We start from the raw sequence: 17,195 nt of genomic DNA, 5'->3' as shown, positions 1-17,195 counted from the left end.
AAATATTGTTTAGATTTATACGATGACACATGATATGTGAATATTGAGTAGATTTAGAGAACACATATATTGACATTGAGCAGATTTTGATGATTACAGACGATTTGTGAATAGTACGAAGATTTGATTAAGAGGATGCCATGATTTATGATATGTGTATTTGTGTAATGACGAACATAAAATCTTAAATATACACAAATAATGCGATGAGTATGCATGAACTGATACTTAATACACTTGATGATGTTACCCAAAACGAATCCGGATAGATACAATATCTCCAAAACGATATTTTATTTCAGTTAAAAATCAGTTGTAAAAAATCTCTTTTATGCGAGTTGAAGGCCGTACAGTGCCATTAAGTTTCGCTTCATTTTGGACTATGCTAGATAATTTCATCATCGGTACTATTCCTCATCTCCTTATTATCTACTAATTTTGTAAAAGCCTTAGTCTAAAAAGAAATCGTGCTAAAAAAAAAGTTAGAATACAGAATAAAAAATTATAACAGAACAAATGTAAATATCTTAAAATTTTATTTTTTATGTAATAAAATGACTCCAAAGTTATTGCCGACTCCCCACAATCTTAACTTGGTACTTTGTGTTTCAATACGTATGGATAACGTTTGACCTTTGTTTATAATAAATGTGCCTAACGTGGCACATGATTTTTCTGTGAAGTTTTGTTGTCTATCAGCTAGATCTAGTTCATGTCCCATGTAGACACCGTCTTGACAAGTCATTATCTGTTTGTCATCTAAAAAGATGGCAGCTCTTTCCTCTAAATTAGTTGGAATGAATAGTATCTGAAAACAAGATGACAATTATAACATTGTAGATGACTGACACTGAATCTAATAGCACCTATTTCAAATATTATGTCCAGCAAAGCAACATGAAATTGTGTGACAATTATATCAAGTCATATTCTCTTTGGCATTGGGTTGCTGTCTGGATGATATAAATCCAACACTATATACACTTGGTTTGGTGTGACATATTATCTTTGCAAATATTAGTACAAAATAATCTCCTTTAATGTAGGTTGTTTGTTCGATGAAGTAGTTTGACTTTGTATACCGAAATTTGGTCTGCCGTTATCACAGATTTCACACTCTACCCTGCTAATTCCCGAGAACAAATTAACTTTGTAAAGGACTGCGCATTGTTGGATAACAACGAGGCAATCAATACCATAATTCTAGTTATATCGTCTATGTGTTGATTTTTATAAAACTAAGTTGGCATTCCAATAGTACTGGTTTTGCGTGCAGGCAAATGAAGGAAATTGTACACATGCATTTATATAGGCAATAAACCCTCAAACTGGCAACTCTTTTTCTTTAACTTCAGATATTTAAAAATATAAAGAACGTATGCATCTCATTTGTCATTAAATTGTGTCTCGGCGATGGAATACGAGTTAGCCTTTCACAGATACCATTACATTGGTTGTGTTGTACATTCGACAGATAAAGTATAATAACAAGCATACTGAACTTCGAGAAATATTCTAAACGGAAGTCCCTAAGTAAATGACACTTTGTAATTCATCATGTTGTTCACTTAAGTGATCATATAAAGTGTGTTTATTGACTTTGCATATTCTTGACGTTGTATACATGACTAAACTAATAACTTTAGGTTTGTGTGCAAGTAAGACATATATAATTTTATCTATATTTTGGAATACTACATCAGACACAAAGTTTACGACATAGTTGTTTTAGTACATTTATTATCTAATATGGAATTTGGTATTTCTTTATTGTTGTGGCGTTATGCATTTTCCTCAAGATATTAGCTATACTTAAATCACTTACATTCAGATACACTAGATATAAACCATCATATTTTACTTTATATTTCCCATGCTCAGATGTCAGCTCCAGTGGCGACATCTCTTTTGGTGACGATAGTTTCCACGGTACACTAAGAGTCTTTTCTGTATTTTTATAGAAATGTATACAATGTTTTCAATTGATTTTGATAAGCAAACAAAACATACGGATACGCATACTTTTTATTAATTTTAATTATTTTCCAATTAACTTTTGGTACATGCGGGTTATTTTATATGTTTTACGTTTTTTCATTCTATTGCCAGGTCAAAAGAAAACATTATTAGAAAAACAATCTTTTGATTGTAAATTATAATATATGTTTTAAGGTCGTTTGAACTTATATTAACATTTTTCATCGTATAAAAACACGTTTTCGTTCAATTATAATGATATCATTAATGTGTTTAATCTGTATCGTGATAAGAAAAAAATAATTGCACAGGTTTATATAATTTATGATTGCCTGATTAACATAAAAAAAAAAAACAACAAATCAGATTAATTTTGTTTACATATAAAATAATAATCGAGTGTTAAACAATCATGGATGTAGATTCCTCTTGTGTCTGAAGTAAAACGACTAACACTATGAAAGCTTCTTATAAACAGGTGACAAAAAGGTACAATGTGTAGAGATAACTGCTCGTATACATCATGGAAACAGAATTCTATTTTAGCTTATGTTTACGATATTCTCTTCATTTATATCCTTTAGAACTTTCAAATGTTTTACCTGATTGTCTACTGTCGCTCTCATAAGTCTTATGGTTGAACTTTCAAATGTTTTACCTGATTGTTTACTGTCGCTCTCATAAGTCTTGTTGGTAGAACTTTCAAATGTTTTACCTGATTGTCTACTGTCGCTCTCATACGTCTTATTGGTAGAACTTTCAAATGTTTTACCTGATTGTCTATTGTCGCTCTCAAAAGTCTTATTGGTAGAACTTTCAAATGTTTTACCTGATTGTTTACTGTCGCTCTCATAAGTCTTATTGGTAGAACTTTCAAATGTTTTACCTGATTGTCTATTGTCGCTCTCAAAAGTCTTATTGGTAGAACTTTCAAATGTTTTACCTGATTGTTTACTGTCGCTCTCATACGTCTTATTGGTAGAACTTTCAAATGTTTTACCTGATTGTCTATTGTCGCTCTCAAAAGTCTTATTGGTAGAACTTTCAAATGTTTTACCTGTTTGTCTACTGTCGCTCTCATAAGTCTTATTTGTTGAACTTTAAAATGTTTTACCTGATTATCTACTGTCGCTCTCATAAGTCTTATTGTTGTATGTTATACCTTATTGTCTACTGTCGCTCTCATAAGTCTTATTGTTGTATGTTTTACCTGATTGTCTACTGTCGCTTTCATACGTCTTATTGTTGTAACAAACTAATCCACCAAATTCTTTATAACATTCTGAAAATATTTGGGATCTAAATCAAAATATTTCACAATAGATATTATTAACATAAACACATAATCATCAACACTTATAAACATGTACCGATATATAAACTCTCTCATTTTTGTTTGTTACTTTGACTTTTATCTTCTTATTTTTTGAGATTTGCACAACTGTAGTTAACTTCTGTCTAACTTTGACATATAACAACTTTCGTTTACAGAATGCCACTAATCTTTCATTACATGTACGTCTACCTTCCAGATGTATTTTTTACATTGTTGTACTTACTGTCAATAGCCATCAATAGTTTTTTCGACATTGTAGTATTTATACGAAAATCAAGTTCCACATGGGCTGCTTGTAATGCTGCCTGCAATAAAAGTATCTTGTCTGAGTACAGTTTAAAATTTAACTGAAAAAGTGATTTTTTTTTTATTATTTCAAATAGAAAAATTGTTTTGCCATAACTTGATTGGTTTTTTTTATTCTAAAGAGAATACGGCGTTAATGGTAGTTCATTGATGGTCCTTATATAATTTATTTACCATCGGCAATTTGATAGAACATCTATTTCAACGATGACAACGAATATGTTCATTTCGTCGTAAACACAATCCGATCCTCCTTTTCCCCGAACGTGACATAACAAATTAGACTTATCACCGGGTTTGTACGTTTTGCACAACACGACAGGTGCCACGTATGGAGCATGATCTGATTAAACTTCAGAGCACCTTTTTAAGTGGTATTCGTGTTCCTCAGTATTTAGTCATGTTAGTTGTTTATGTTGTGTTAAGTATATTGTATTTTATCCATTGCGGTGCTAGTCTATTTTTCGACATGAATTTTACCTTGACACAATAACACGTGGCTATTATTAAAAGCTGTAAATATCTAAATTATTTTGAATAAGTTGAAATGTTTGTTTTCTGTCTCATTTACATATACTGAACACATTAAATTCGTTAACGTAATTGATAAATTTCGTGAAATAAAGTATTTTAGGCAGAAAAAAAAACTTGTGAAAAAAGTTTTCGATTAAAAAAATTAAAGTATCAAAAACAAATGAAAAGTTACGCGCAAATTGTATGCGTCCGTAGCGCGTTATCCTATTAACGTTCCACAGGAACGACCACAGATAAAGTTCCACCTGCTGTATTTAATCATTCAACGGTTTATTTTTAATCCACTCTACGCATTTATCACTTTACTGATAATGTGAATATTTTATCGTGTCTTCCTTATTTGGGTGAAATATCATATTTGTAATCTTATCAAAATTTAAGTTAGTGGGTACCTCTTTTGAACTGACAATCGCCTTATTGCGCAGCTTCTTCCGACATTTCCTCAGGTATCGTTTTTCTTTCTTGCATTTTTTCTTATCTTAAATATGAAGACGGTGTCTAATCCTTATGTAGATAAATCAATTAAAACATATTTCAAGAAGAAAAATAGCAAATTAAACACACAATAAACAGTAAATTCAGATTTATATCATAGTTTAAGTTATAGTTATAATTTTACATTATTATTATTATTTGAAGAAAATAACCCAACAATTGTACATGGTTTCAGAAATGCAATGTCATTTAAAAAAAAGTACAAAAACCATACCTTTATCTGCAAATCTTTTATGGCGAAAATATTGATCGTCGGAAGCTTTGTTTTCTGTGTCGTCATCGTCCTGTACATTTTTATGCATAGGATCATGCTCTCTTGTATTCTGATAAAGTTAAAACATAAACCATAAGTTTAAGAAGTATATTACATAATAGCTTTGTCAAAACAAATGAAGGAAATTAATAGTTAGACATAAAACACCGTAAAATTGATGTGGACAAACTGTATGTTATATCTTTGTGCAATATTAATAGTTTTTGAGAGAAGATATATTCAAATATAAAATGTTTGTTTTTTTCGTGTTTGATGAGGAGTTATCTGAGCAGATATCATAAATATTGGATGTGCTTCTTTTTATATTACATAATTGAGAAATTCATAAGCATATAAGAAAGAGATTACCTGAACTGGTATATGGCCGTCTATCAAAATGTCTTGTACAGATTTACGCAGAACAACAACATCGTTTGAAAGTCGCGCTATTTCTTTGGACGACCATAAAATGTAAAAACATATGATAAAATATCCGAAATTTTTAATGCATACGGGTGCATTATTTTGAGTAACTTTCATGACTTAAATAAAGTTAAGCCCTATAGCTACATAAGGTCATAAGAACGTATAATTAAGATTTGTGAAATTCAAAATGTAAACACAGGTGACCGGATTATGATTTCCGCCTTTTTTTACCTTGACACAATAAATTATTCGAAGTCGGATAAAGCACATAATAAATTTAGCTTGAAGGGTGACGCTTTAAATACTGACAATGAACTAAGACTTCAGATTAAAATGTTGCATAATAAGGTTGGGTAAAAATATTTGATTATACATTTTCTATTTTATGTTATTTATTCTTGTTTCTTTTCACAGTAACTTTACATATGTTAAGACAACAAGCAGGTGTTAACAATACAGTTATCATATCCACATGGTTATACATTATTCAACGCTATAGTCATTTATAAAAAATCAACAAAAAAAAAGACGCACTTTTTATGTTGAGATTAAAAACATTATGCAAGTAAAACAGCTCCAAAGTTTGTATTATAGCTATCCAGGTATATTTCGGTGTTCCTGGTGACTATCTTAACGGTAATTGTTTGACTTCGCTCGACGTAAAACACTCCCGATACGCTACAGGTTTTAGCCTTTGAGTTAGTAGACACAGATGCGGTACCTCTGACATAGTCTAAATTCTCACGGCAAACTAATTTTTTGTCATCCGCTATAAATATTCCAACGTCGTGTTTAGAAAGTGTTGCACTGATAAGAACCTACAACATATATTAAGAAAAGTATACAATTAGAATGCGTTTTGTAATAATAACTTCATGTTGGAAATCTGTATAAAAAATATCATTTTTTGGAACATGCCTTTTTAGTCCGTTTCTGTGTGTGTTACATTTTAATGTTGTGTCGTTGTTCTCCTCTTATATTTAATGCGTTTCCCTCAGTTTTAATTTGTTACCCCGATTTTGTTTTTTGTCCATGGATTTATAAGTTTTGAACAGCAGTATACTACTGTTGCCTTTATTTTTTTGGATTGTTTTTTAAATACAAAAGTTAGCATTATATCTGTCTTTAAAATATCCACAAATAAATTACAACTAAACGTTGAGCAAACAAAAATTAAACAAGCCATTAAACCAAGAGTTCACAATGGAGTTGAAATCATCTCTTCGTAAATTTTACGGAGAACATCACGAGTTGGTTGACAGTTATGGAATATCCGTTTCACAGATAATATCGGATATGTTATGTCGTAACTACAATCGCGTTCCCTATTCACGAATGTGACTTACCAAATTAGACTATTTACCGGGTGTGTAATAACATGAGCAACACGACGGTTGCCACATGTGGAGCAGGACGGAGCACCTGCAATCACCCCCAGTTTTTGGTTGTGTTCGTTTTGCTTAGTCCTTAGTTTTATATGTTGTGTCTTGTGTACTATTTGTCTTTTTCTTTTTTATCCATGGCGTTGTCAGTTTGAAAGTCTCTCTGGTATCTTTTACTCCTTTTTAAATAATGGATTCAACAATAAAATAATTTCGCTCTAAATATATGCCCGAAATGAAAAATACAAAAATAAATCATTGCTATGGTGTAGGAAAATTAAAATAATTCCTCTGACTATTCAACTGTTAATCCTTTAATCCAACTCTCCTACAGCTACTGTTTTCATATTGTTAATTAAAATGAACAAAATCAATTTAGATACATATACATATACATATGTGTGGAACTCATACCACATCTTCCTATATCTATATCATTTACAAACTATTACATTTAGATACATAAGATATAATCCTCCAGTTTCCACTGTAAATATTCCAGGGCTTGGTTTGTTCATTCCGAGTGAAAGTACATCTCTATTGTGAGTCTTTGTCCATTGAGCTTTTTTCCAAAATTCTATAATTCTATTGGAATCTATAAATAAGGAACAAATTCAGTTCGTAGCATGTGCAAGGTCTTTTGAGATAAATGAAATGGTATGTATATACCAATATACACCAAATGTTAACTTGAATGTAATGATTCAACAGTAGTATTATACTGCTAAGTGAATGGACCTAGACCTCACGGTAGGTAAAAGTTCCAGAGTCTTTTTATAATTATAAAAAAAACATTTGACTTTTCTACGCTTCGCACAAGTATTCCTCATTCCAAACTAAAAGACAAATCGAAAGAGTTCGTATTGCTTTATTTCATAAAAAAGAATGGCCAACGTAGATACAAGTATCTTGTCTTAGGGAGGGATACATCCTACTTTGTAAAGGATCACTCTGATTCAAACGAAAAATTCTCTGAAACTGACATTATCAAGATGCTTGATTTCTTGATTGACAGCATATTTGTTACGTTCGGAGGACGTGTTTTTCAACAGACTGTCGGCATTCCAATCGGAACAAATTGTGCCCCTCTTATTGTCGACTTGTTAATTTATTAATAGGAGGCTGACTTCATACAGGAACTTCATAGGAAGAAAGATAAAAAGTTAGCAATATCCTTTAACTCTACTTTCCGCTATATAGAGGATGTTCTTTCACCAAATAATTCAAAATTTGGTGACTATTTGGTGACGAATCTATCCCATCGAACTAGAGATAAAAGATACTACAGATACAGTTAAGTCGGCCTCATATCTTGACTTACATCTAGAAATTGACAACGAGGATCGGTTGAAAACAAAAATTTACGACAAAAAAGATGATTTCAACTTTTCAATTGTGAACTTTCCATTTCTGAGTAGCAACATTCAAGCAGCACCTGCATACGTGGTATATATCTCCCAATTGAAACGATATTCCCGAGCTTGCATTTCCTATCATGATTTTCTTGATAGAGGGTTACTTCTCACAAGGAAGCTATTAAACCAAGAGTTCCAAATCGTGAAGTTGAAATCATCCCTTTGTAAATTTTACGGACGCCATCATGAGTGGGTTGACAGTTATGGAATAACCGTTTCACAAATGATATCGGATATGTTTCTTACGTCATAACTACAATCCCCTTCCCTTTCATGAATGTGACCTACCGAATTAGACTATTTACCGGATTGTTATCACATAAGCAACATGACGGGTGCCACATGTGAAGCAGGATCTGCTTACCCTTCCGGAGCACCTGAGATCACCCCTAGTGTTTGGTGGGGTTCGTGTTGCTTATTGAGTTTTCAATGTTGTGTCATGTGTACTATTGTTCGTCTGTTTGTCCTTTTCTTTTTTAGCCATGGCGTTGTAAGTTTATTTTCGATTTATGAGTTTGACTATCCCTCTGGTATCTTTCGTTCGTCTTTTATTAGCTATCAATATCAGAAGACCAGTTGAACTATAATTAAGATGTGCCCAAGAGTAGGTTATATTTTTAAATGATTAAATGTTATCTTTGTCAGAGATCAAAGTCAGAAGGAAGTCTGCAGATAACAAAAATATGTATGTATGGTTTAATAGAAATTGTTGCAAAAATAATTCATTGGAAATCATCTCGTTTTATTTTTATTTAGAGCGTAGGTCGTTTTTGCTTGCTTTAAAAATAAAAACAAAGTGTTGAATTTCATACCATACTCAATTTGCAATTTTATTTTGTTCATTTGTGTACACTTTCATAACTCTTTTTCTGTTGTTCCGTTGTTTTCCTCTTATAGTTTCCCTCGGTTTTAGTTTGTAACCCGGATTTGTTTTCTCTCAATCGATTTATGACTTTTGAACAGCGGTATACTACTGTTGCCTTTATTTATTCACACCGAAATGAATCATACCTATATTCTTATATGTATTATTCCTACACATCAAACCGTGCCATTTGTTTACACACATTGCATCTAGAATAAAAAGAGATACCATTATCATACTGAAAAATATCTAGTTAACGTATTAGAGATATTTAAAACAAAAGTATGTCACTGTATAAGTAGCTAACATGATAGAAAATAATCCAAGGATGTTTGATCAAAATGCAAAATATATATTATTATTTGTTTGTTGCACATAATTTGTTTTATTTTTAAGAGCTTTTGATTTTCCATTATAAGAAACTTTTCGTATTGAATTTTCCTCACAGTTCAGTATTTTTGTTATTTTACTTTTTCCACATAATATTTTATATCATATGTTGAAATGATGTCTTTTGAAAATTATTTGACTTTATGATGGATAATTGGAAAGCACTCCAGACGTATATATATATGTATAAAGCGGTATTTTTATTTTCATTTGATATAATTAAGTAGTGTCTTTGTCTTGCTCATCTTTGTTCTGTGTTAAAGTAAACTGAATTGAAGTGGTGTAATAAACATATAATTATATAAGTTTCAATTATGTATTTAAAACAAGTGTAGAGTAAAACGAGTCATTGTAGTTGTTTAACAGTGATAAATATCGCTACATTTTATTTTGTTATAGTGCAACTTACGGAGGTAAATTATTGAAATAAGGAAACACCCCCAGCAGAGATGCAACAATTAGGAATAGGAAACAATCTGTGCAGTTACAGATCAAATGACTATATTGGAATCTAAAGATCTAAGACCACGAAAACATGTCACTAGAGAGTTGGGTATAGACACATCTTATTGGTGATACAATTTGTGATGTTGACCGTTTAACCTGTGTAATGCCGATATCAGTCAATATAAGTAAACGTTTGACCGTTTAACCTGTGTAATGCCGATATCAGTCAATATAAGTAAACGTTTGACCGTTTAACCTGTGTAATGCCGATATCAGTCAATATAAGTAAACGTTATTTAACCTGTGTAATGCCGATATCAGTCAATATAAGTAAACGTTTGACCGTTTAACCTGTGTAATGCCGATATCAGTCAATATAAGTAAACGTTTGACCGTTTAACCTGTGTAATGCCGATATCAGTCAATATAAGTAAACGTTTGACCGTTTAACCTGTGTAATGCCGATATCAGTCAATATAAGTAAACGTTTGACCGTTTAACCTGTGTAATGCCGATATCAGTCAATATAAGTAAACGTTTGACCGTTTAACCTGTGTAATGCCGATATCAGTCAATATAAGTAAACGTTTGACCGTTTAACCTGTGTAATGCCGATATCAGTCAATATAAGTAAACGTTTGACCGTTTAACATGTGTAATGCCGATATCAGTCAATATAAGTAAACGTTTGACCGTTTAACATGTGTAATGCCGATATCAGTCAATATAAGTAAACGTTATTTAAGCTGTGTAATGCCGATATCAGTCAATATAAGTAAACGTTATTTAACCTGTGTAATGCCGATATCAGTCAATATAAGTAAACGTTATTTAACCTGTGTAATGCCGATATCAGTCAATATAAGTAAACGTTATTTAACCTGTGTAATGCCGATATCAGTCAATATAAGTAAACGTTATTTAACCTGTGTAATGCCGAGATCAGTCAATATAAGTAATTATTCCATATTGGTATTATATTAGTAGGTTTCTCTATATGAATTGGATTTTGAATAAAAAAGCATATTCACCTGAGAAAGTGTTATTCACCGCGCTAAACGTCACGCGCTTTTACATGCAACGTTACGGTTAAATGTTTCATGTAAAATTTGTTTTGGTATATGTTATTCATTAAATACAGTCATGTTCTTCTCTCGGAATATGGAATAAAACAATTACTGTCTTTTGTTTCGGTAAATATGGGGTTTAATTGACTTTTGAAAAACTGATATTCACTTCGGCCGTCGGCCTTAGTGAATATCATTTTTCAAAAGTCAATAAAACCGCATATTTACCTCATCAAAAGACAGTAATTGTATAACGTTATTTAACCTGTGTAATGCCGATATCAGTCAATATAAGTAAACGTTATTTAACCTGTGTAATGCCGATATCAGTCAATATAAGTAAACGTTATTTAACCTGTGTAATGCCGATATCAGTCAATATAAGTAAACGTTTGACCGTTTAACCTGTGTAATGCCGATATCAGTCAATATAAGTAAACGTTTGACCGTTTAACCTGTGTAATGCCGATATCAGTCAATATAAGTAAACGTTATTTAACCTGTGTAATGCCGATATCAGTCAATATAAGTAAACGTTATTTAACCTGTGTAATGCCGATATCAGTCAATATAAGTAAACGTTATTTAAGCTTTTTCGAGATATAATTGTGATTATTCAACTCACTGTTTGTAAATGTTTGACTGATGAGATCTCTTGTGACTCCAGTTGGAACATAATGAACGGCTTTAGGCTATAGAAAGGTGTAAAGAAAGATGCATTTATGTTATTCATTAGTCTTAATGTCAACAAATGTATAGACAAACTTTTTATTCTGATTCTTCACATTCTCAATTACGCTTTCTTTATAAAATACAAAGTTATTTAACAGTGTAATTGTTATGATTGTATGTATATTGTGTATTTTAAATTATTAAAGTGTTTGCTTCGGTATACTAATACATGGTATGCGTATGAGAATATATGTTAAATTTAAAAATAACTGTTACACTTGATTTAAATATTATAATGAAGAAGAAGATAGATTGACTACAATGTCACTACAATTATTTGCAATTTTTACTTTTTATTATTATTATTTTTTTAAGATCAACTTTTCTGCACATCTGTATTTTTTTTTAAAACAGTGCATTGAAACCGGTTTTACGACTTCAAATTCTAAATTATAATTAATATTACCTGCTGTACAGGTGCATCAAGATGCAAAATACCACCTGAAATTAAATAAACACACCGTATTAACACATTTTGCAGCAACAGTTAACAATCTTTCGCATCATTTGCATAAAATTCTGTTTCTATGCGAAAAACTAAGAAACCGATAAAAAGCATTATTAGTTCACGACTATATCGATAAATGGATCGCAAATGCTATGCTATTATACGTTTTCAAAGAATTCGTGGATAAAATAATATCAAATAGTGTATGTACTAAATATATTTTGAAAATAGAAACAATTTGAAAGTACTGTTTATGATTGTATTATAGCATATATATATAAAAAAAAAATATAAGATGTGTGACGCAGTTACCTTGAATATCTTCCATTCTGTTATTTGTTCTCAGATGTCTCCCTCCTAATTCTGTTCAAAAAAAATATTTGTACATTTAAAACTATGAAGCTAATAAATGATATACATTGAATATCATATTACTTCAAGTATTTTTAAATTCACAAAACAGTTGATAGGAAAATAAAAATAGATAATGGCATGGCATATTTTATTCTGTGTCTTACTTGTCTTTTCCATTCATTCTGATGATTTATTTTGTCAGTTTTATGGATTTTCCCATCTGTTTTATAATTTACATAGGAGTTAGGTACTTTTGTTATTTCCTTTTTTACAAATTAAAAATTGATTTATCACCAATACAGAAAAGACATAGGTTTGTCTCTGTACTACTAGGCATTGTCATGATTAAAACGTCCCAAGAAAATACAAGAACAGTACATATTACCATTCCTAGACAACTGGTCTCATTAAATAATGGCAGGTATTATTTTCTTCAATCTTTCGCCTTTTAGATGGTTCATTTGGTCCAATCATTCAGCCGTGAAGAGAGACGAAAGATACCAGAGGGGCAGTCAAACAAAAGATAATATAGAATTAATATTAATATTTTTGTTGATATGTTCAACCGATTAGTGGTAGGGTTAACTTTTTTCAATATTTTACTCGATAAATGAAAGATGTAAAAAAGAAGAAGTGGTATGATTGCCAATGAGACAATTATCCAGAAGAGACCAAATGACACAGAAATTAACAACTATAGGTCACCGTACAGCCTTCAAAAACGAGCAAAGTCGATACCGCATAGTCGGCTATAAAAGGCTTCGAAGTGAACCATGTAAAATAATTCAAACGACAAACTACCGGCATTATTTGTGTACAAAAAAAATGAACGAAAAACAAATATGTAACACATCAACAAACGACAACCACTGAATTACAGGCTCCTGACTTGGGACACGCACATAATAGAGAATGTGGTGGGGTTCTCAACCCTCCCATAACCTAGGACATTTTCGTCAATATTACTCGGTTCATGGTATCGTTCATATTGAATCATCATTACTGTTTTATACTACTTATCTCCTTTTTTCTTATTTGGTAAAATACGCTGTCTGTTTTTCTACGACTAGTGACATTGTTTTACCTCTTGGTATCATCTTTTATCTTTTATAACGTGAGAAAACAGTAAGTCAAAAACAAATACAGAGCTCCTAGAGGGGATTCAAAACCGTGACAACTCGCTGTCACCTCACAACTTTACTATCAGTACTGTTTCATAAGCATTGTACTGTAATGAACCTACCTTCACCATGTAGACTTTGGTTGTTTGACATTGTATCGTCACTTGCTTCCTTTAGAATCATAAGCACTGTACAGTAATGAACCTACCTTCACCATGTAGACTTTGGTTGTTTGACATTGTATCGTCACTTGCTTCCTTTAGAATCATAAGCATTGTACAGTAATGAACCTACCTTCACCATGTAGACTTTGGTTGTTTGACATTGTACCGTCACTTGCTTCCTTTAGAATCATAAGCACTGTACAGTAATGAACCTACCTGCACCATGTAGACTTTGGTTGTTTGACATTGTATCGTCACTTGCTTCCTTTAGAATCATAAGCACTGTACTGTAATGAACCTACCTGCACCATGTAGACTTTGGTTGTTTGACATTGTATCGTCATTTGCTCCCTTTAGAATCATAAGCACTTTACAGTAATGAACCTACCTGCACCATGTAGACTTTGGTTACTTGACATTGTATCGTCACTTGCTTCCTTTAGAATCATAAGCATTGTACAGTAATGAACCTACCTTCACCATGTAGACTTTGGTTGTTTGACATTGTATCGTCATTTGCTCCCTTTAGAATCATAAGCACTGTACAGTAATGAACCTACCTTCACCATGTAGACTTTGGTTGTTTGACATTGTATCGTCACTTGCTCCCTTTAGAATCATAAGCACTGTACAGTAATGAACCTACCTTCACCATGTAGACTTTGGTTGTTTGACATTGTACCGTCACTTGCTTCCTTTAGAATCATAAGCACTGTACAGTAATGAACCTACCTTCACCATGTAGACTTTGGTTGTTTGACATTGTATCGTCATTTGCTCCCTTTAGAATCATAAGCACTGTACTGTAATGAACCTACCTGCACCATGTAGACTTTGGTTGTTTGACATTGTATCGTCATTTGCTCCCTTTAGAATCATAAGCATTGTACAGTAATGAACCTACCTTCACCATGTAGACTTTGGTTACTTGACATTGTATCGTCATTTGCTCCCTTTAGAATCATAAGCACTTTACAGTAATGAACCTACCTGCACCATGTAGACTTTGGTTGTTTGACATTGTATCGTCACTTGCTTCCTTTAGAATCATAAGCACTGTACTGTAATGAACCTACCTGCACCATGTAGACTTTGGTTGTTTGACATTGTATCGTCATTTGCTCCCTTTAGAATCATAAGCACTTTACAGTAATGAACCTACCTGCACCATGTAGACTTTGGTTACTTGACATTGTATCGTCACTTGCTTCCTTTAGAATCATAAGCACTGTACAGTAATGAACCTACCTTCACCATGTAGACTTTGGTTGTTTGACATTGTATCGTCATTTGCTCCCTTTAGAATCATAAGCATTGTACAGTAATGAACCTACCTGCACCATGTAGACTTTGGTTGTTTGACATTGTATCGTCACTTGCTCCCTTTAGAATCATAAGCATTGTACAGTAATGAACCTACCTTCACCATGTAGACTTTGGTTGTTTGACATTGTATCGTCATTTGCTCCCTTTAGAATCATAAGCATTGTACAGTAATGAACCTACCTGCACCATGTAGACTTTGATTGTTTGACATTGTATCGTCACTTGCTTCCTTTAGAATCATAAGCACTGTACAGTAATGAACCTACCTTCACCATGTAGACTTTGGTTACTTGACATTGTATCGTCACTTGCTTCCTTTAGAATCATAAGCACTGTACAGTAATGAACCTACCTTCACCATGTAGACTTTGGTTACTTGACATTGTATCGTCACTTGCTTCCTTTAGAATCATAAGCACTGTACAGTAATGAACCTACCTTCACCATGTAGACTTTGGTTGTTTGACATTGTATCGTCACTTGCTCCCTTTAGAATCATAAGCATTGTACTGTAATGAACCTACCTGCACCATGTAGACTTTGGTTGTTTGACATTGTATCGTCACTTGCTTCCTCTAGAATCATAAGCACTGTACAGTAATGAACCTACCTTCACCATGTAGACTTTGGTTGTTTGACATTGTATCGTCACTTGCTTCCTTTAGAATCATAAGCACTGTACTGTAATGAACCTACCTTCACCATGTAGACTTTGGTTGTTTGACATTGTACCGTCACTTGCTTCCTTTAGAATCATAAGCACTGTACAGTAATGAACCTACCTGCACCATGTAGACTTTGGTTGTTTGACATTGTATCGTCACTTGCTTCCTTTAGAATCATAAGCACTGTACTGTAATGAACCTACCTGCACCATGTAGACTTTGGTTGTTTGACATTGTATCGTCATTTGCTTCCTTTAGAATCATAAGCACTGTACAGTAATGAACCTACCTGCACCATGTAGACTTTGTTTACTTGACATTGTATCGTCACTTGCTTCCTTTAGAATCATAAGCATTGTACAGTAATGAACCTACCTTCACCATGTAGACTTTGGTTGTTTGACATTGTATCGTCACTTGCTTCCTTTAGAATCATAAGCATTGTACAGTAATGAACCTACCTTCACCATGTAGACTTTGGTTGTTTGACATTGTATCGTCACTTGCTTCCTTTAGAATCATAAGCACTGTACAGTAATGAACCTACCTTCACCATGTAGACTTTGGTTGTTTGACATTGTATCGTCATTTGCTCCCTTTAGAATCATAAGCATTGTACAGTAATGAACCTACCTTCACCATGTAGACTTTGGTTACTTGACATTGTATCGTCACTTGCTTCCTTTAGAATCATAAGCACTGTACTGTAATGAACCTACCTGCACCATGTAGACTTTGGTTGTTTGACATTGTATCGTCACTTGCTTCCTTTAGAATCATAAGCATTGTACAGTAATGAACCTACCTGCACCATGTAGACTTTGATTGTTTGACATTGTATCGTCACTTGCTTCCTTTAGAATCATAAGCACTTTACAGTAATGAACCTACCTGCACCATGTAGACTTTGGTTACTTGACATTGTATCGTCACTTGCTTCCTCTAGAAGTATATCATCACTCTGTCAAAATCAAAACATATGTAAAAACAAAATATATTCGAGTGACTGTCATCATTATATATCATGACTTTTTCTCCAGAAAGATAATAAATTAAGAATAGTTACAATGATAATAAAAAGTAAATACTACAAAATTAGCTGGCTGGTCGTTTTCTTAAGACTGTTAAATATAATGTTGAATGGCACTTGTACATGTGATGAATTCTACAAGTATTGAAATAAAAATATAAATAGTACATATTTATGAAATGTAATTTGTGAACAAAAAATCTACAATTTGCTTTTTAAAGTTACCTTGATTGTATTTTCCGCTGCTGCTCTAGTAGAATTTATTTCAGGACTTCTATGCGACAAGGTTATCAACTCTCTCCTTATCTGTTCAATCTTGTTTACAGATAACCACATACAAATAACACAACTAATTGAACAAACGGATGAGAAAACACATACAATTAATATCCTAGCGTTAGAACAGACAAACTTTCTGTCCCTTTTCATTGCCTTTTGAATTTCTACGTCGTCCATCGCCCA

The 17,195-nt window shown here is 32.6% G+C and overlaps 1 protein-coding gene across 7 annotated transcripts; it reads right to left on the bottom strand.

The window, feature by feature from the left end:
• Positions 1-521: 521 nt before the first annotated feature.
• Positions 522-16,640, bottom strand: LOC143066920 (uncharacterized). Of its 7 annotated transcripts, none has more exons than XR_012975794.1 (13): positions 16,595-16,640; positions 12,386-12,436; positions 12,032-12,066; positions 11,519-11,585; positions 9,136-9,198; positions 7,162-7,304; positions 5,271-6,145; positions 4,863-4,971; positions 4,546-4,631; positions 3,537-3,618; positions 3,188-3,259; positions 1,826-1,947; positions 522-808 (listed from the first exon to the last, which is right to left on the bottom strand). XR_012975794.1 is itself a non-coding variant. In XM_076239779.1 (7 exons), the coding sequence occupies exons 1-7, from the start codon at positions 5,439-5,441 to the stop codon at positions 536-538; spliced, it is 915 nt and encodes a 304-aa protein (XP_076095894.1). In that variant the 5' UTR covers positions 5,442-5,561; the 3' UTR covers positions 522-535. The 7 variants fall into 7 exon arrangements, 1 of the variants encoding a protein (XP_076095894.1); XR_012975791.1 differs by lacking the exon at positions 16,595-16,640 and adding an exon at positions 14,187-14,242; XR_012975793.1 differs by lacking the exon at positions 16,595-16,640 and adding an exon at positions 14,101-14,156.
• Positions 16,641-17,195: the final 555 nt, after the last annotated feature.

This window comes from Mytilus galloprovincialis, chromosome 3 (assembly GCF_965363235.1).
Source record: "Mytilus galloprovincialis chromosome 3, xbMytGall1.hap1.1, whole genome shotgun sequence".
Taxonomy (NCBI): domain Eukaryota; kingdom Metazoa; phylum Mollusca; class Bivalvia; order Mytilida; family Mytilidae; genus Mytilus; species Mytilus galloprovincialis.
This window is presented reverse-complemented; position numbering and strand designations above follow the sequence as displayed.